We start from the raw sequence: 19,714 nt of genomic DNA, 5'->3' as shown, positions 1-19,714 counted from the left end.
ATCTTTTTTCCCCCTGAATTGTTTTGCACGTAATGCTGCTGATGACAGATCTCAAACATTGAGCATTTTGTGCATGCCAGGCATTGTGCAAAGCGCTCTCAGAGTGGACGCTCTCACGTAATCATCGCAAGGGTAGTTGGTGCTGTTACAGACACCCCCTTCACAGATGAGGGAGCTGAGCAAGGGAACATTTTCCCGGCATTCTTTGCCCCCCAGCATCATCCTTGATTACTCCCCAGGAGCGCCCCCAGTTCAACAGCACATGATGGGAAGAGGCCAAAGTATGGCTTCCTAGTATATTTTTGAGGCTCCTTTGGTAAAAACTCCGCTGAAATATTCATTCAAATCACGTGGGTCTTTAGGATGAACTGAACCAAGTGGGTCCATCGGTGGGACTAAAGTAAAAGGCTGCTTTGCGGGCAGCCTCTTGGAGACTTCTGCCTTTGTGCCTTCTGTTCAAGACAGTCCAGCCCCTCTGCGGCTCTCCTTGCTGAGCCCGCCATGAAGCGGGGAGGCAGGGAGGGGCAGGCCGGAGACAGCAGCCTGAAGTAGGCCGGTAGACGCGGCAGCCTGCGGTGACTTGGTGTTATCTCCCAGCCGAGGTCATCCAGGATGTGTCTTCTCAAATTCAGGAAACAGGAGAAAGAAAGTTTTAACATTGTGTAAACATTAGCACCCCCAAAACCCTCCTGCTCCCGGAGAGGGAGATAAAGGCGGCAAAAAGGCTGCGAGACGTGTTTATTTGTTCTGCTGGGCTGTGGGTCCCAGCATGCTGGAGCTCTTCGGTGGTACCTAGTCTGGTTTAGCAAATGTGAAGGCCTCACTCAGCACTGAGCTCCAGAGGCCTCACAAAAGAGCCATCTTAAACTGACAATCAGTAAATGAGGGAAGACCTGAGATCGACCTTTCTTTGATGGGACCAAGGCTATCTCAGTGGGTTCTGGGCCTTTCTTCTTCTTCTTTTTTTCTTTTCTTTCTTTCTTTTTTTTTTTTTTTTAAAAAAAAAAGCAAGAAGGAGGGGGAAAAAAAGTGTTCCTGGACTTTTGAAGAGGGGAGCTCTGGTTGGGTTTTTGACAGCCCGTGGCAGTGTTGATGTGAGGAAATAGCTTTCCCAGCTGATAACATCTTAAACCAAGTTTCTTCACAAGTTGAACCTTTAGCCCTCTTTATCAGTCCAAGCATATCTTTGTAATTTGTGTGTGCAGAGGGGAAATACAGCCCGAACCTGAGGCCGCTCTGTGCATAAAAAGTGTTCGGCGGGGCATTTTCCCCCGTAATGATGGTACTGCTTTTTTGGCGCTGGTGAGGATGGGGCAGTGGGGAGGTGGGAAAGGCATGCAGTTCTGGCATCCTGGTGTTTCTATGGCTTTTGAAATTGGAAAAACAGCAGCAGATTTGTTGTTGTTGTTAAATGAATTAAGACAGAGGGATTACCAGCCACGTTTGTGGAATGCTCCTGTTCCCATGCATTTCCTTAGGCAGAGTTCTCTGATCTGTAAGAAGGATGGATTAAACCAGAATTTCAGAAGCTGTTACCCCAAATCAGAAAGGAACCAAAAGAATGAAAGACTTCTGTTGAATTATTAGTCAGAAGTAAATGCTGTAATTTTCCTTTTAAAGCTCAGTTGTGATTCCTGTCCAAAAACCTTGTATATTACAAATTCTGTATATTATATGTATGTCTGTACGTACTTTCCTTATGGTACCCCAGAAATAGGACATACTGGCAATTGCTGACTTTACAAATACATCCACCAAGAATTAGGTGACTTGCTCAGTTTTAATTGAGTAAATTCAGAATTGGTTTGGTCTCAAATGACAAACTTTTCCCGAAGTTTGAGATGACTTTGTTTGTTTGTTTGTTTGTTTTTTTAAGATTTATTTATTTACTTTAGAGAGAGGGAGAGCGCTCACACATGAGCGGGAGGGGCTGAGAGAGAGATAATCTCAAGCAGACGCCCACCGAATGCAGAGCCTGACACAGGCCTGGATCCATGACCCTGAGTTCACAACCTCAGCCTAAACCAAGAGTCGGACGCCCAACTGACTGACCCACCCAGGCGCCCCAAATTCGAGGCTTCTTAGAACCTTGGAGTTTAGGCGTTTCTTCTTTTCATTCTCTATCAACTTTGCTCTATCCCTTCCTTCCCCTCCCCTTCCTTGTCCTCTCTGGTTGTGAATTTTTTACTTTGGTTTTGTGCGTAAAGTTTTGAGCCAGGAGAAGCTGAAAACACTAGGGAATTCATAGAGGTCCTTAGGGTGCTGTGGGTTGCCAGAGTCCAAAGTAGTTCTGTTTTTGTTTTTTGAGATGGAGAAAAGGAGACTTCTTGGCTTGTTAAGAGGATCTGGAAAGATTACATGGGAATCCCAGTGGAGTAAAACTTCTAGATGTACTTTGAGATACACCTTTCCACATACGTATCGCCCTTCTACGTGGTCACCCAGGGATTGCATAGTCTTAGTTTTCTTGAACCCATTGTTGAAAAATAGTTTCCACAACGTTTTTCTTAGAATTCTCATCAGGTACAGTTTGCATCCAACTGGAGTTTGTCTCACGTGCTGGTTTTGATCTCAAGTAGTGCTCTGTGGCTTGACTGTTCATCTTATTCAGCAGACGTGCTCGGGCGTGTCATTTGCTTTCATTTATTCCACAAGCACCTCTCAGGAGTCTGTTTTCATGACACGGTGCCAAAGTAGGCACCTTGGAGGGTACCGGGAGGAGAGGGGCGGGGGCTTCTCTGCTCTAACAGAGCCCCCGCTCTGAAGGAGGAAGCATCCAGTGAGTAAAGAACAACGGAGCATGGCGTGGTTCGTGAGATGTTCGGCAGTGCCACGTAAGGAGGGGGCGACCAGCTCTCTGTATTTTGGTCCAAGGATTTGGTTCACGGAGAACTTCATAGAGGAGGTGTTATCCGAGGTGTTTCTTGAAAAATGAGTCATGACTAGCCATTTCTACAGCCAGTCAATGTATCGTGTAGAATAGTCATATATTTTCAGGGAACTGACATTGGGCTAAATGGATTGGAAGATGTCAAGAGATCAAATTGGAGCAGTGACCAGGAGCGTTGTTTTGCTGTGGTTATTTTGGTCAGGTGAAGAATTCTGGCTTCTTAAAACATTAAGGTGGTTTTTTGTTAGGTTTGGTTTGGTTTGGTTTGGTCTCAAATGACAATAAGTGAGGCATATAGGAGCAGACAAACAGAGCAGCTCTGGTTTAGATGAGGCTTTTGAGGTTGAAGCTTCTTTTTTTTTTTTTTTAAAGATTTTATTTATTTCTTTGACAGAGAGATCACAAGCAGGCAGAGAGGCAGGCAGAGAGAGAGGAGGAAGCAGGCTCCCCGCTGAGCAGAGAGCCCGATGCGGGGCTCGATCCCAGTACCCTGGGATCATGACCTGAGCCGAAGGCAGCGGCTTAACCCACTGAGCCACCCAGGCGCCCCCGAGGTTGAAGCTTCTTAATTTCCTTTGACCTTGAGACTGCCCTCTTGGGGGAGGAACATTCGTGAAGTGGTAAGATGGATGCAGAGAGGCGAGTTTGGACGCCGCTGCGTGGTGCAGATGAGAGATGGGCCTGAACTCGGCCTGCGGCAGTGAGGAAGAAATAAGTTTGAGTCCTACTGAACATGGAGGGAGGACAGGATTTAAAGTTTAGATACTGGGAGTGCAGGGAAAGGAAAGGGAGGCCAATAGGATGAGCCCTAGCCTTCTGGATTGGGCAATGGAGTTGACCATGGTGCCATTTGCCCTTCTAGAGAAATACAGAAGAAGGAGCCAATGGATGAAGAGGGAAGTGACGAGAGGGCAACGATAGTGCCGATGTGGGACAGGCTGAGGTTGAGGCGTCACGTTTGAAGTGTATATTTAAGGAGGGATCGGCAGTCCTGGGCTCTATGGGGCTAGAGTTCAGTCATGCTTAAAGTCATCAATCTATAGGGGAACCTTAAAACCACTGGAGCAGGGGTCACCCCCAGAGAGAGCAAACAGAAGTCTTCCGCTGAGAACCAGGGCTCCTGCCCTGGGCCAACAACAGTTAAGGAACCCCACCTCCAGAGGAGATGAAGAAGGTCGGGACATGTATTGGGTGGGAGCATAAGAGAGAGAGGCATCAAGGAAGACCAGGATGGACTCTAAAAATAAACCCCACTGACAGGGGAGTAAAGATTTCCTACCACAAGGGGGATGCAAAAGGATATGCCTCTGGCTCCTGGAAGAGGCTTTTTCTGCTGCTCATAATTGTTCAATGGTTGCCTGATTGCCTTTTCAGATGTTTCATTTGATGTCACAGACGCTTTCCGGAGTGTTTTTATTAAAACAGTACAACCTAGCACGAGACTGATTTGTGGGTTCTAAACGATACTAATCATAGGGCATATGTCTGGGCACCTCCTTCTCACAAGAACCCATGGAGAGGCTCTGGTGTCATTGCCATTTTGCAGTTGGGATGAAGGCCCACAGCTAGGAGGTGACAGCCAGGCTCTGAATAGCTAGCAGCCTTAAGAATATTATTAGTCTTGGGGCGCCTGGGTGGCTCAGTGGGTTAAAGCCGCTGCCTTCGGCTCAGGTCATGATCCCAGGGTCCTGGGATCGAGCCCCACATCGGGCTCTCTGCTCAGCGGGGAGCCTGCTTCCCTTCCTTTCTCTCTGCCTGCCTCTCTGCCTACTTGTGATCTGTCTGTCAAATAAATAAATAAAATCTTTAAAAAAAAAAAAGAATATTATTAGTCTTGGGGCGCCTGGGTGGCTTAGGGTTAAGCCTCTGCCTTCAGCTCAGGTCATGATCTCAGGGTCCTGGGATCGAGCCCTGCATCGGGCTCTCTGCTAAGCAGGGAGCCTGCTTCCCCCACCCCACACCTGCCTCTCTGCCTACTTGTGATCTCTCTCTCTCTCTCTCTCAAATACATAAAATCTTAAAAAAAAAAAAGAATATTCTTTGTCTTTTCCTGATAGGCCAGCACTTTCACCAATTTCTGTTGAAAAAGAGTTACTAGTGAAATGAAATCTAACCCCCAGAGCACGATTTCTAAAGCCCTGGTTTACTTGGCCTCTATTTTGAGGGGAGGAGAGGGAGAATGTGTTTTTGGTAACAGGAGACTATTAAAAATGGGTGCATGCAGGGTGCCTGGGTGGCTCAGTCGTTAAGCATCTGCCTTCAGCTCAGGTCATGATCCCAGTCCTGGGATTGAGCCCTGAGTCGGGCTCCCAGCTTGGTGGGAAGCCTGCTTCTCCCTCTCCCACTCCCACTGCTTGTATTTCCTCTCTTGCCATGGTCTCTCTCTGTCAAATAAATATAATCTTTTAAAAAATTGGTACTTATTTGAAGACACTTCTATGTTACTACTGATGGGAAAATGGGCTACTAACATTTCCTGCATAAAGTCAACCCTTGAGGGGCCAACACTAATATGAGGAGAAAAATATCACCATTGAATCTTGTCAAAAGAATGCTCTTTGACCCTCTGAAATTAACTTTTGTGCAGTGACTTCTTTTTGCTCTAAATTTTATGAAATACTATATTTTAGTATAGTCTGAATGCTCAATCTAAATCCACCCATCCTTTTCTGATATCTTGAAAAGATTCTTTTGGTAACAGGTTGTTTTGTAATCTCAATATGTTTCTATCTTTACTAACTACTTATTTAGATGTATTTAGATGGATGTTTGCTTTCTGCATTCTTTCTTGTCCCAAAAATGTGATGAAAAGGAGTTTTAACAATTAAATTTGGTAAGATTTCTATATGATCACACTTGACTTTTTGGGATATACAGTCCTAAGAGTTTTAATGTATGTATAAAGTCATGTAACCACTGCCAAAGTGGGGGTACAGAACAGTTCCATCATTCCAGAAAGTCCCTTATGTTTCCACCTTGTAACAAATCCTCACCCATCTTGACCCCTGGCAACCACTAATTTGTTCTCTGTCCCTGTAATTTGCCTTTTCCAGAATGTTCAGTAAATGGAATCATGCAGTGTTTAATCTTTGGAGACCAGGCTCTTTCATCCAGCATAACGACTTTGAGATTTAAACAAGTGGCTGCGTTCTATCAGTTGCCTGTCCTTTTTTACTGCTGAGTAGTATTCCTTTGTACGGATGTACCACAGGGAGTTTATCCATTTATCCTTTGTAGGGCATTGAGATTGTTTCCAGTTTGGGGCACTTTTGAGTAAAGATGCCTAAACGTTTTTGCACTGGTTTCCGTGTGCACATGAGCTTCCGTTTCTTCAGCTAAATCCCCAGAAATGAGATTGGTGGATCATATGTTAAGTGTGTATGTGTAACTTTGCAAGAAACTGCCAAAGTGCTTACCACAGTGGCAGTGTTTTGCATTCCCACCAGTGATGTAGAAACTTCAAAGAAATTGAATACTCTTTTAAATGCTCTCGGGTTGAGGTTGGCAACCTGTGTTTCACAGTTCCTTGGGATTTTAAAGAGATGCCCCATGACAAAGGGAGCTTTTAGGTCCTCCATAGAAGCTTCTTTAAAGAGAACCGCTCCAGTTTTGTTTTGTTTTTTATCTTGAGTTCCCCACAAGAATGCATTTGGGGAAAAAAGAGATTTGTCTGTAAGGTGTCAGAAAATCATTTTAAGTAAGGTGGTGCATCCAGAGCTTGGGGTGTGGACCCTGGGTGTTAGCCGGGCAAACGCTAGGTGGCGCTCCAGGACTCCGCAGAGTGCGGGGACCACACTGTGAGAAAGTGGACCCCCCCCTTTGCAGCTCCTTTTTAGTCCACATCTTTGTGTCAAGGAGGTCTTCATGTCTTTAACTTTCACCAAGACTTGTTGATGGCCTCATTTACAACAACCCAGTAGGCTTCTGTTCCAGAGCCTTCAGCAAGCAACATCTATCTAGAATGAAATCAATATAAAGCTTTGTTTTTAATGTTATTTTTGCAGTTATCTTTTAATTTAGGACAGGTACCCCTGGTTTTCCTATTTTCTTTTGAAGTGAATTTATTTTATACTTTAAAATGCAGATCATTTGAAATAAAAATATCAGATTGTATACCTCATACACAAACGGGGCAAGAATTTTGAGACTGTGCTAGAATGACTGAAGTTCGGGAGAGTCTGCACTGTGGGAATTATTTAAACGGACCTAGAAATGGATCCTTTTGTCAAGTGGAGAGAGCTCCTTGGTAAAGCAGGTAACTGTCACTTATTTGATGAGTTTATAAGTTTACCTAATAGTAAAGTCTCAAGACAGTCTCCTCTTGCTCTTAGTTTTTGCAATACTTGTTTTTCAAGTTCCCTCCTTATTTACTGATCTGACAAATATTTGTTAAAAATCATTAGGCAAGCACGGGGGTGCAGTAATGAAGTAAACAGGAACCCCCACATTGTAAAACTTGCTTTCTTAAATCCTTTCTCCTTCCCCACTAAGAGGCTGATCAGGGAAAACAAGGGCCTCTGGATAAAATTTAAATGATGCAAAAGGTAAAGAAGAGAGAAATGACTTTTTTAAAAAGTTATTTTAATACAGTCAGAAGGAGAATTGAGTTTATTTTTTTGATGTCCTTGGAGTCAATGTAGATGTGTACTTTGTCTTCTATTTGAAATATGTTGCTTATTATTTTGGCAAAACAATAAGTTCCTACAGACATAGTGATAAACGACAAGACTTCTTGAGGTTCCTTCCAACTTTAAGTACCTGAGGTCAGGTATCTCAGTCAAGGAGCAATGCTGTTTTCAGAATACCCATTGATGCCAGGACCTTTCTGAAATTAGACATCTTTTATGTTAGAGGTCACCAGTGAGCAGCTGTCTGAGTTTTGTTCAGTCACTGGTGTTTCTTGTTTGGGCACGTGGTATTTTCAAAGTTTAACAAGATGAGTTTCCAACATGTAAAAGTCAGGAGATCTCACATTAAAAAAAAAAAAAATCAAAACAGATTTCTTGTTTATTTTGAAAACGCACAAATCTGGTACCATGGAGACCTCTTTTCTGAATATCAGCGTTGGCTGTTGCTGAACAGTAACTGCTGTTTTGCACAGAGCACGTGCTTTCATCGGGTCATCTTGCCTAAACTCATTCACATTACCTTTCTGGCTCTGGTGGGTCCTTGCATTTGCAACGACTGCTTGAGCCACTTGGAGCCCAGGCTTCATGCTGGAGAAGCACTTAGAGAAAAATGAACATTTCTCCCTGTCCTGGAGGCCTAAAAATGTCCTTGCCCTCGAAGCTCAGAGTGTCCAGCTGGGTACATTGCCTGGTCTGGTCGATGTAATTCTGGACCCAGGAGGCAGAGATCAGGGTCCTCTTCTGGACTAGTGCTGGTCACATTATCTTGGATCCTTTAACAAAGGAAATAGTATTTCCTATCTTTCTGTCCCAGTTAGGGTTTTTTGATTGTAAGCAGCAGAAACAGAATTCTGGTGAATTCGAACAAAATGGAACTTGATTCAAAGGCTGTTGGATAACTCAGTGGTATCAAAAGAAGAAGAATGATCTCTGCTCAGAAATTTCAGGAAACCAGGAATACTTCAAGGACCATGGTTGGTAGGAACTAAGGTAACTGATACGTGGCCTCCAATTTTTCCCCCTTTGTTTGTCATTCTTCTTAAGTGTCTCAAGGCTTGGAAAAGTACATCAGGTGGGCCTGGCCCTCATCCTTCATGGGAGAGAGCGGAACACTTTACTTAGTTGGCAGGCTATCTAAGACGGCATACGATAAAAGACTTCCCGAAGAAAAGGTTTGATGTTGTTACAGGAAAGAGGGACGGGGTCTGGGTAGGAGACAGCCAGACAACAGATCTTCACTAACCTCTCCTGAAGGCTGTCCTAGAAGGCATTCAGTATACACTGCAAAATGCCACAGGGGAGTAAGGAAGTAGTATTTTAAGTTACATGAGGACAAAATTGTGAGTGTGCTCTTAAGTGAATGAAGGCATTGGCATCAGTCAGAGAAGGACCGGTACAAAGAAAGTAACAGGTTCATTCCTTTTAGCATTGGCTTTGGGTACAACATCTCCGAAGAAGCCACACCAACTTTAAATGAAAAACATGTCTAAATTCTCAAGATTTCTGTCCCAGTTGTATGAAGATGAATATATGCAACGAGAAGTTCTATCGTTAAAACTCGAAAGGCATTTGCTCACTCACATTTCAACTGCCAGTAGAATACCGTGTGTTGTTTTCTTAATTGTTTCTTATGTTACGCGAATTTGCATGTTTAAAACACATACGTGCAAAAGGAGCATACAGGAGTGAGTCGTAGATAAAATTGAAATGACACTTTCAAATTTGAGTTTGGATGTAATGCTTCTGTTAGAGTGAGCAGCGTGTGCTGTGTAAGGCTTCCATTATTTCTAGAAGCACCATCTGACGTTTTCCAATGCTAGGTAGAAGCTGGAGTGTTTTTGTACTCACCCGTGAGCCTAATTTCTCTTGAGGACCATGGCCGTGACTGTTGAGTAAGTGATTCTTTCTCAAATCGGAAGTCTGCTGTGCACAAGAATCCCTGTACATATTCTTTGAAATATGTCGTGGATTTCTAAAGCTGGGAGGACTCCTTGAGACTGAATTTGATTTCTGTGCTCTTATTGTTTCTTTCTTTGCAAGCTCTTGATTTGCAACAAGCCAGGAAAATGAGTGAGCCAAAAAAAAAAAAAAAAAATAATTGCTGGCATGGCTGGAAATAGAAATTAATGATTCCAATAGGAGAGGCAGTACAGAAATCCTCAGCTGGGCGGCAGAAAACAGAGCGAACGAAAGTCAGAGACTGCTCTTTTTTAAAAGGCAAAACAAACAACTCACAGTGAGGTGTACGTGAAAATCATTTCTAATAATAGCTCATGGGAGGCAGTTCCCCGGAAAAAGACTGTCGGTGCACTGAGGAAATTAGAGTGAGAACACACAGCATCTCGATGTGTTACTTAAGGCAACGGAGGTTTAGAGTTTACCTTATGTGCCTTGTACATTGATTAAATACAAAATATATGCTGGCCATTTTTGACCATCATTTACTGTATTGATCTGTTAGCAGGGGAACTGTAATAAAAAAGCCATTGATTTACTGTCCTTATTTGCTTATGGGCTCTTTTTTATTATTATTCTTATTAATTTTTCCCGTTCTCTTTTTGGACCATTCCTTCTAGACGAATGCTGTGCTTCGTGAAGTCAGAAGAGAGGGGGTCCCCGTGGAACAAAGGAATGAAATCTTGACCGCCATCCTTGCCTCTCTCACTACACGCCAGAACCTGAGGAGAGAGTGGCACGCCAGGTTAGTTCTCTGATGACATGGGATTTGTCGTCCCCAAAAGAAACGAGAACTGTACTCGGCTGAGCCCTTCCTCACGATGGGTCTCACTCCTCTCGTTGGAGGGGCCATGAAAAGTCAGCAAGTTACAGATGGTATCAGCCCGCGTTAGCTCTCCTGCTCATGGTCCCTCCATTCATTGTAATGAGCCATGATGTCATCGGTAGTGTATATGATTTATCCCCGAGTATAACGTTTTGCATCAATTTTGCATCCTGAGCATGTAGTATAGAAATACCTGATGCTAAAGGAGGCTTTTGATCAACACTCTAAGGACAGACGTTGCTGCCTGCTTCGGGCAGATGTCTGGGAAATTCACACCGTGCTCTTACACCACTCCGTGAGAGGCAGGTTGCTTGAAAGTGGTCGAATGATGAACCCCAGCTTTAGAATTGGCCAAGTAGGATTTATGTTGGCTTCAACCTAGTTTCTTTGCCCATGCACTTACCTGTGGTTAGAGAGCTCTTACTGATAGAAAGTTGCCACAAATCATTGGTTTTTACAGAATTGAGGCTTGGGTACTCTAGATTCTGTTATCCTGCTCTTATTTGAAAAGCAATTGATGGGTGCAAGGCCGGAACCACTTCCCCCCAAACGGTAGGTAAAAATTGTTGAATTATCATCCGTCTCCCAGCAAGAGGGAGAGGAATCAGGAAGATCGTGCTGAATTTTGTCTTGGAGTCTTTTTTGATGCTTAAAAATCCTGTGTGCTTGGGAGTCGAGAACGTTAATATTTCTTCAAGTGGGTCCATGCAACAGAATTTGTAATTGGTGGCTTTGCTAGTAACAATTAATCATGAAAATCAGTTTGTCCGAACAAGGCTGAAGGTGAGCATTTCCAAGAAAGGAGACAGGTAAGAGTACAAATGGTGCGTTCCAACTGAGTGCTGGAAAGCGGCTTCTCAAGTATGTGTTTTATCTCTAAATTCAGACTTGCATTGAAAAAATAATTTTAAGATTCACCTCGATACTCGCCCCTTCCCCTCTTTTTTGTAATGTAGTCAAATCAGAGTAAATGACAGTTTCAGCTACAGTAATTAAATAATCTCCAATTTAACTTTTCTTGTATTCTAACTTCAGCATATATATTCATTAAAGTATGCATATTTTATTAAATACAGGAATATCCATGTGGGGACATCTAAGATGTGTTTCTCTCTGTGTTTAACCTTTTATATCATTTCCCCTGGCGATTCTTATTAAATAGGAAAGAGAGAAAGAAAGCAAGAATTTCCCTGTAATCTCTCTTCGAGCCCCCGCCCCCGCCATTCCTCCAAAGACAGCTCAGAGACCAAATGTTGAGGATGGATGTCTTGTTGAGTGCATTTGGTTTGTTAACAATAATTCCCTAGTATCCCAAATCATCAGACAACATGCCCAAAATGGCCTGTTTAAAAGGAGTCTGGTTTCAGCATTTCTGGCCCTTAACTGCTAACAATTTAATCAGGAGCTGGAGCCAGTGTTGAAGTTGATGGAGTCTAGCATCTGAAACACAAATTCTCAAGTCCTTTGTGGCAGGGGAGGAGAAAAGAAAGAGCTTTAGCAGCTGACAGTCTGCAGACCTCCTTAGAACTAAACACCTGAAAGCAAATTTCAAGAGGGTCATGTCTTGAGAGCTCAGAAGGAAAAGTGTCTTCAGAGTATTAAATAACCGTCCTCCTCCCCCCCCAACCCCTTCTTCACCCCCATTTGATGTTTCCCATCCCAGTGACCTATCTAAAAGACTCACCCACATGATCTGTATAAACAGACTGTTACCATACACCTCTCGTTGCTCATCAAAGCGTCCTCCGGCCGTCTGGGACCGGGCACTGGCCCGAGTGGCCATCAGGCGGGCAGTGGTGAAAGTTATAAAACATCCACCGCCACGCTCACCGAGCCGCCTGCATTTTCGCGACCGGCCCATTGTGGACTTTGGAATTACACGAGGAAAAATGTGCTTTGACAGAAAATAATTAGCGCTCGCCAAAGGCCGAGCAATAGGTTACAGTATTTTACTTTCATCAAAGCTATCAGGGGATCAGTTAGATTAGATAATAGAAATTTTTTCCTCTGAAAGTTAAATACAGATGACTCTAATTACCTTCGATTGCACGTTGGAGAACGCGTTATGAATAGTACAACTTGAAGTAATGTAGGTCAGCGGAGGCTCCGTGGCTGGCAATGACTTTCATAGGAGGCCGTTGTCATAAAGGTTTCCTCCCTCCCCCCTGTCCCACACCCCCTTCCCCCCGCTCCGGCCAGTTCCTCTGCACTAATGATGTTAGGGAGAATATTTTAAAGCAGAACTTGTAACTGGGTTTTAAAATATTTGTCTCTCTCTCTCTCTCTCTCAGACCAGGAGCCTTGCCATTGTTTGGGACTCCCTGAATCCTCTTAAACTGAAAGCATATGTTCCCTGTAATTTAGCTTTTTGAGGAAAGTGTCACTTCTGCATGACTCGGGGTAACCAAGTTTGTCACAGTGTCACACAACCCCGCCATTCCAGAGGCACATCTGAATGCTGTGGGTTTCCTTCCCCTAGCTCCGTAATCCCATAAACGAGCCTCTCCAAATAGGCTTATTAGGGCTGTCTATTCACTTCCCCCCGAGCTGAATGATCCAAAGTACATCAGGAGAAGCTGTGTGAATGCAGGGTAAGTGTTAACAGAAGTGGTACAGAATTTCTGAAGATTTGGCTTTGTTTATACAGTCCACTCTGCCTGATGGACAGCTTGTTATAGCTTTTAAAGAACTGGGCAAGCCCTCTGCTCTGACCCCTTCTTGACCTCCGCAGCCCAAAGGTCAGTCTGCAGCTAATAAACCCTGAGGTTCTTAGGGTCTACTGTAGGAAAAGGCAGAGAAAGAGCAGCTGCTGGGACTGGGCGTCCCGGGCTAGGCGGCGTGAGGGTCACTCTCTGATAATGAAAATGATTACCAAATTATATGGAGGTTTAACCGCAATAGGGAGAGAGAAGAGGGCGGAGCCCCGCGTATTAGGTCTGATAAATGAACTGTGAAGAAGGCCCATCTGGCTCTCAACGTCTTGTCTCCCCCTCTCTCCCTACCAAGGGGAAACATTTTAAAATAACAGCAGTACATATAGACTCAATGACCCATGCAAGGAGCTGGAATGGATTAAGATTTAATGGTGACAGTGGAAGAAATTATCATTTGAAAAGTACGCTGAAGAAAAGGTACAGCTCCGTGTCCGTGCCCGAGTTGTTTTCCTAAATAAAACACAGCAAAACATCGGCGCCTTGGTTTATTTTCCGCAAATCCCTAGCGCCTTTTCCTCGATTGCGGAGAAGTTTGAGGGCACGTCGGTTGTGGAATAATTATCCGTTGTCAGCTGAAGGAAAGGAATGGGCTTCCTTTGCCTTGAACGTGTCTGAATGAGAATCAGATATTTTATTTTTCAGCTGGCTCACTCGGTTGAGCCAAAGTAGGTAAATCAAGTGTTCGAGAAAATGCCCCACAAAAAAACTGCGATCCACCGCAGCCCCTGGCCACCCGACATCGCGCATGTTTGGATGCTTAATATCCATGTCACTCCCAGACGCTGTTTTGTTGTTACCGCAACTTCGCCATTTCTTGTCTGTATGAGGAAGACAAAAGCACAAAATGTTAATTGAGTAGATGGGTTTGTTCCTTTCTTTATCCCTTTTTCAAAGAACCATCATAGCGATGTTAATTATTGCCGCCAGTGGGCGGGTCATAAGCTGCGTGTTCACTTACTGTTAATTGAGAAGAGTAATCTACTTAAAGCTCTCTCCCAGCTCCCCGTGAACACCGCGTCCTGGCTTCCGACCAGTGACGTCGGGCTTCACAAAGCTCTCCGTACTCTCCCTCCGAGACAGCGGGTCCAGCCTGTGACTCTGTGCTCTGAAACAGGAGTGGGTTGATTTCATTAGCATTTTTGTATGTTTCATATACGTGCCATACACAGAACACCGCGTGAGACGCTGGGCATGAGAAAATGTGTCTGGCAGCCGGTTGAAGAAGGCATCTGGGGATGGGATTCCAGCCAGTTCCCAGAAAGGGGCTATGGAAGGCAGTGGAAAGGATGGTCGGCGAACCATCGTTAACCACAGCTGAGCGGCAAGTGGCTCCAAGCCACTCGGGGGAAGTAGATCACTGTAGCCATCTCTGCAGACTAGAATTGTTGTACCATAGAAAATCCTCTTACGTTGAACTACACTGTCTGTCTACATATGCAAGTGTCACCCAGACAGTAGTTATATTTAAAATAGAAACAAAAATCTTCTAAACATTATCCAAAGTCCGCGTATGTTTCATCCTAGGTTTTGACTTGACTGCCCATGGGGAGTTGGAGTGAGCCGAAAGCTAGGTGGAGGCTAACACGGGGAGTCGAGGAACACTTGTAGAACTAACGGGGCTTTTTAACTTGGAAACAGCGCTTTTAAAGTTTTGCTAAGTAAGAAGCAAATACAAAAAAAATAAGATGAAAGCCAGGCCATTAGGGTTTTTTTTCCCCCAATCAAGATATAATTCACACGGGGCACCTGGGTGGCTCAGTGGGTTAAGTCTCTGCCTTCAGCTCAGGTCATGATCTCAGGGACCTGGGATCGAGTCCCACATCGGGCTCTCTGCTCTGCAGGGAGCCTGCTTCCTCCTCTCTCTCTCTCTGCTTGCCTCTCTGCCCACTTGTGATCTCTCTCTGTCAAATAAATAAAATCTTTAAAAAAGAAAAAAAAGAAGATATAATTCACAAAATACAAAAATTCGTGTAACATAAATAATTTTAAAGTATTATAATTAAGCGATGATGATGAGGATGATTTTTTAGTATATTCACAAGATTATGCAACCATCACCATTACCCAATTCCGGCACATTTCCATTACCCCAGAATGAAACCCCAGACCTGTTAACAGACACTCTCGATCTCCCCTTCCCCCCACAGTCCCTTGCAAGCACTAAGCTACTTTCTGTCTCTATGGCTTTGCCTGAACATTCCATGTAAATGGAATCCTACACTCTGTGACTTTTTTGTGTCAGGCCTCGTTCATATAACATGATGTTTTGGGGGTTGACCTGTGTTGTAGCCTATATAAGTACTCCATTCCTTTTTATTGCCAAGTAATAGTCCACGGCATGGCTAGACCACATTTTGTTTATCCATTTACCAGCCACTGGACATTTGGGTTGTTTGCACTGTTCAGTTCTTCTCAATCACACTGCTGTGTGCATTCGTGTACAAGTTTTTGACTCTTCTGGTCTCCTGAGTGTAAACCCGGGAGTGAAATTGCTGAGTCATATGGTCACTTGAGGACTTGCCGGACTGTTTTCCACATCTGCTGCCCTCTCTTATGCTCCAGCCGTCGCACACAAGGCTTGCAGATTCACCACAACCTCACCGACACTTACTTTCCTTTATATATATATATTTTTAAAGATTTTATTTATTTATTTGACAGAGAGAGAGAGAGAGATCACAAGTAGGCAGAGAGGCAGGCAGAGAGGGGGAAGCATGCTCACTGCTGAGCAGAGAGCCCGATGCGGGGCTCGATCCCAGGACCCTGAGATCATGACCTGAGCCGAAGGCAGAGGCTTAGCCCACTGAGCCACCCAGGTGCCCCTCCTTTATATTTTTGATTGTAGATATCCTAGGCTTGTTACTGTGGTTTTGATTTGCATTTCCCCGATGACACATGATGTCTTGAACGTCTTTCATGTGACTATATAAGACCATTAGGTTCTTTTTTTTTTTTTTTTTTTTTTAATTTGAGAGAAAGAAAGAGAATGAGAGAAGGTCAGAGGGAGAAGCAGACTCCTCATGGAGCTGGGAGCCCAATGCGGGATACGATCCTGGGACTCCGGGATCATGACCTGAGCCGAGGGCAGTTGCTTAACCAACTGAGCCACCCAGGCAGCCCGAGACCGTTAGGTTCTTATTAGGGGATTTAAAAATATAGCCGATGTAAGCACTTACCCCTTTAAGTGGGAAGGAGCTCAAGAGCCCGTTAGGGGAATGTAGCACATTGAAGGAAGGGAGCTGCAAATGAAGTTGTGAGAGTACAGCTGGGCCCATTTCCTGTCCCCCCGCCCCTGGGTAGGCCCAGCCCTTTGTTTATTTGCAGGTGGCCTTTCTTATTTGTTTTTGTAGACCCCCTCCCCATTCCTTGTCCCCTTCTCATATGTCCCCCCCCCCGTTACAGCATCTCTCAGCATTGCCCACTGGATAGGAATGTCCCTGATTAAATGGAAACTCTGTCTACTTACAGCTCCTCTGCTTCTAGGCTCAAACAGGATTTTCGATGGTCCGGTGGCAGACAGCTTTGTTTGGGCCCAAGGAGCCTTTAAATGGTACTGAGGACAGTTTAAAAAATGTTTATGGCTGTTTCTTAGAAAAGCTTTCAGACCTACTTGCTTCCAGTTAAAACGAACTCGCCAGATCTAGATGGCTTTGTATATGTGTCTTCCCCACATTGGGCTTTGTCAGCTCAAAAACCTGCCAAGTTAGCCCTTTTTCTGGACGAGAGAACCATCTTCTCATTGACCGTCTTATCACTGACCATAGTCACCATAACCTTTGCCGTCTCATTTACCTCTAGGACAGATCCATCTTTGTCAGGGCTCCAAAATCTAGCTGTTAAAACCTTTTCTAAAGCCAGTCAGCTTCAGAGCTGTGATCTGGATGCAGCAAGGAAAGCCGTTTGTGGAAGTTACTTCTGCGGATCCACTCTGGCCCTTAAGGTTTTCTCTGTGGATATGTGGCCTCTCCTTTTTCCTCCCGGCAGGCCCGAATGATGTATAAAACTAACAAGTCGATCTAGTCCAGCTTAGCAATGAACGATTATTTATGGAGTGCTTGTTCTGTACAAATAAGTGTGCTAAATGCTCTGGGAAGTATTAAGATGAGCGTGGTATAGTGTTAGTTTTGAAATAATGCGTCGTGGAACGCCGGGGAGGTCAGGACGGGCTAATGGGAGCACGGTGGCTAGCCTGTAGTTTTTCATTCTTCTTCTGCATGAACCTGGAAGGTGACTTAGCCCTGGAGTCTGCTCCAGGGAAGCTTACAGTTCGGTAGGAGCTTACAAACAGGAATCACCTGACATGTATTGTATGTGTACTTGATTCCGTGCTGACATTTTGTCGCTCCTCCCGGAATGTAAACTTGGTGAGTGCAGGGGATTTGCCTGTTCACCGACTACAAAACCCATAGCCCAGATCATTCCTTTATTAGAGCCACGCCCTGGGTGGGCAGGAACCCTGGTGTCTGTTGACCACAGCTCCCCGCGTCTGGAACAGTGCCTGGAACTCAAGAGTAATTCCAGTGTCTGGCTGAACAGAATAGCTTTCCTCGCAACCCATTCCTCTGTTCATAAGTACTTTGAGGTCCTTTTTCATTTTGAAGAGGAATGACCATTGGAGATGCCAGCCTGTTGCTTTTTTGGATACGTATTCATCTCCTCTTGCCAGAGGTGGAAACCCTGAGATTGGGTGTGAGGAGAGATCTCTGGTCTGTAGTTCTTCGGTGTCCCAGTCTCAAGACCGCACCCTGAGCCCTGTTTGCAGCATGAGCGAGGAGGGACGCTCTGTGCACAGGCTGACTTGGATGCTGGAGGAAGAGCCCAAAAGTGGACACCATGGAACTGAGCCAGGACCAGGACCAAAAGACAGGGTCTCACTCCTGAGACTTTGATTCCTGGTCCCCTGCCATTCCTGGAAACGAAATAGAACTGGGTGGTGGGGGGGCATGGGAAAGGTCTCCCTAGAGCCATTTCTATGTATAAGAGGATGCCTTTAGCCCAGGAGGGGCAATGCCGAGTGTAAATGTGACTTCAGGGGCACCTGGGTGGCTCAGTTGGTTAAACTTTCTACTCTCAGTTTCAGCTCAGGTCATGATCTCAAGGGTCTTTTTTTTTTTTTTTTGATCTCATGGGTCTTGAGATCAAGTCCCGCATCAGGCTCTTCACTCAGCGTGGAGTCTGCTTGAGTTTCTCTCTCCCCCTCCCTCTGCTCCTCCCTGCGCCCTCTCGCTGTCTCTCTGAAATAAATACATAAATAAATATATTTTTTAAACGTGGCTTCCAGTTTGAATTTTACCCGCTCCAGGCAGTTGCTCTCTCCTGGTTACCTGCTAATAGCCTCATGTGCCTTTAATGGTATCAGTGCAGTGATCGAGCCTTGGTGACCTGGCACGTAGGCCCAGATTTGTTTGCTACCCCTAGGAACGGCGGTCACATGAAATGGAACCACTGGCCTCAAGGACGGGCTAGGGGATGGCGAGGCTGATGTTACGGGCTTCTGCGACAGCATGTGATGGAGTCGTCTGCCCATGTCAACTGCTGTCACTCGTTAGAGAGAGGGGCTGCTGCTCCTTCAGGCCGAGTGAGCTGTCCCATCTCCAGTCCGGTAGCTGTCCCCTGCAGCCTGCTGAGTTTGTTTGCGGGCCTGGGGGAGGGGTAAGTGAAGGAGCTTCCAGGGAGGGACAGGAAGCCACCAGCCTGCTTGCCATCCCTGCCTCCCCTTTCTAACGCATCTGTCCGATCTCCTTTAATAATTGCCGTCTCCGCTTTCTGCTGCCCTTAGAAGAAGAATGTCCTTTGTGTATCTGAACCAGATTACTCCATAAAACCCGGTAACTCCATAAAACCTCCTCATAAATGTGTAGGAATTGAAACATTGTATACATTTAGAGGGAGGATTAAATGAGTCTAGAGATAGGGTTACCTTTTTTTTTTTTTTCCCCAACCTACAGCAACTTATCTTAAGGAGGCCAGCGTTGTTAATGTTATTACCATTGTTACTGTCATTATTTGAACAGTTTTATGGGAGACAAAAGCCAATTGACTTCTGCGCATCTTTTTGTAAAATCAGTGCATAGCCTTCAGCGTGAGCCCCGCTGCCGGCAGATCCTGACGGTGATCGGTGGTAGGTTATTTCTCACCCGCTGCGCTGCTTCAACTTTTTGAGAAAACATTGATGAATCCATTTATTTATTCCACAAATACTTCCCAAGAGCTTGCTGTTTGTCAAGCACTGTCCCGGGTGCCGGCAACGCACCCGGGAGCCACATGGATGAAAGGGCTTCTCTCATGGAGCTTCTGTTCTAGTGGGAGGACAGCCAAGAACTTGGCTCCTAAGCGCAACTCTGGAAAGTGAAAAGCGTAGGGACGTTGCCCTGCCCCGCCTCTTCAGCAACGCTCAGTAGGACCCAAATAGGATTCTGCAGTCGAAAGATGTAACATTTTCTTTTTCTTTCTTTCTTTTTTTTTTTAAAGATTTTATTTATTTATTTATTTGACAGACAGAGACCACAAGTAGGCAGAGAGGCAGGCAGAGAGAAGAGAGGGGGGAGCAGGCTCCCCACTGAGCAGAGAGCCCGAAGCGGGGCTCCATCCCAGGACCCTGAGATCATGACCTGAGCTGAAGGCAGAGGCTTTAACCCACTGAGCCACCCAGGTGCGCCCAGATGTAACATTTTCTTTCCTGATCGGCATCATAAGATGA

General features: G+C 45.0%; 1 protein-coding gene across 3 annotated transcripts in view; it reads left to right on the top strand.

Annotated features, from left to right (window-relative positions):
* Window positions 1–19,714, top strand: part of FTO (FTO alpha-ketoglutarate dependent dioxygenase) — a 375,155-nt gene that overhangs the window by 204,436 nt on the left and 151,005 nt on the right. For all 3 annotated transcript variants that reach the window (XM_047712437.1, XM_047712439.1, XM_047712438.1), the window contains exon 8: window positions 10,095–10,219. In XM_047712437.1, coding sequence (XP_047568393.1) covers window positions 10,095–10,219 — 125 coding nt within the window. The remainder of the gene's footprint in view (window positions 1–10,094; window positions 10,220–19,714) is intronic.

This window comes from Lutra lutra, chromosome 17 (assembly GCF_902655055.1).
Source record: "Lutra lutra chromosome 17, mLutLut1.2, whole genome shotgun sequence".
NCBI lineage: Eukaryota > Metazoa > Chordata > Mammalia > Carnivora > Mustelidae > Lutra > Lutra lutra.
Note: the sequence above shows the minus strand (reverse complement) of the source record. Positions and strands in the feature narration are given on the sequence as shown.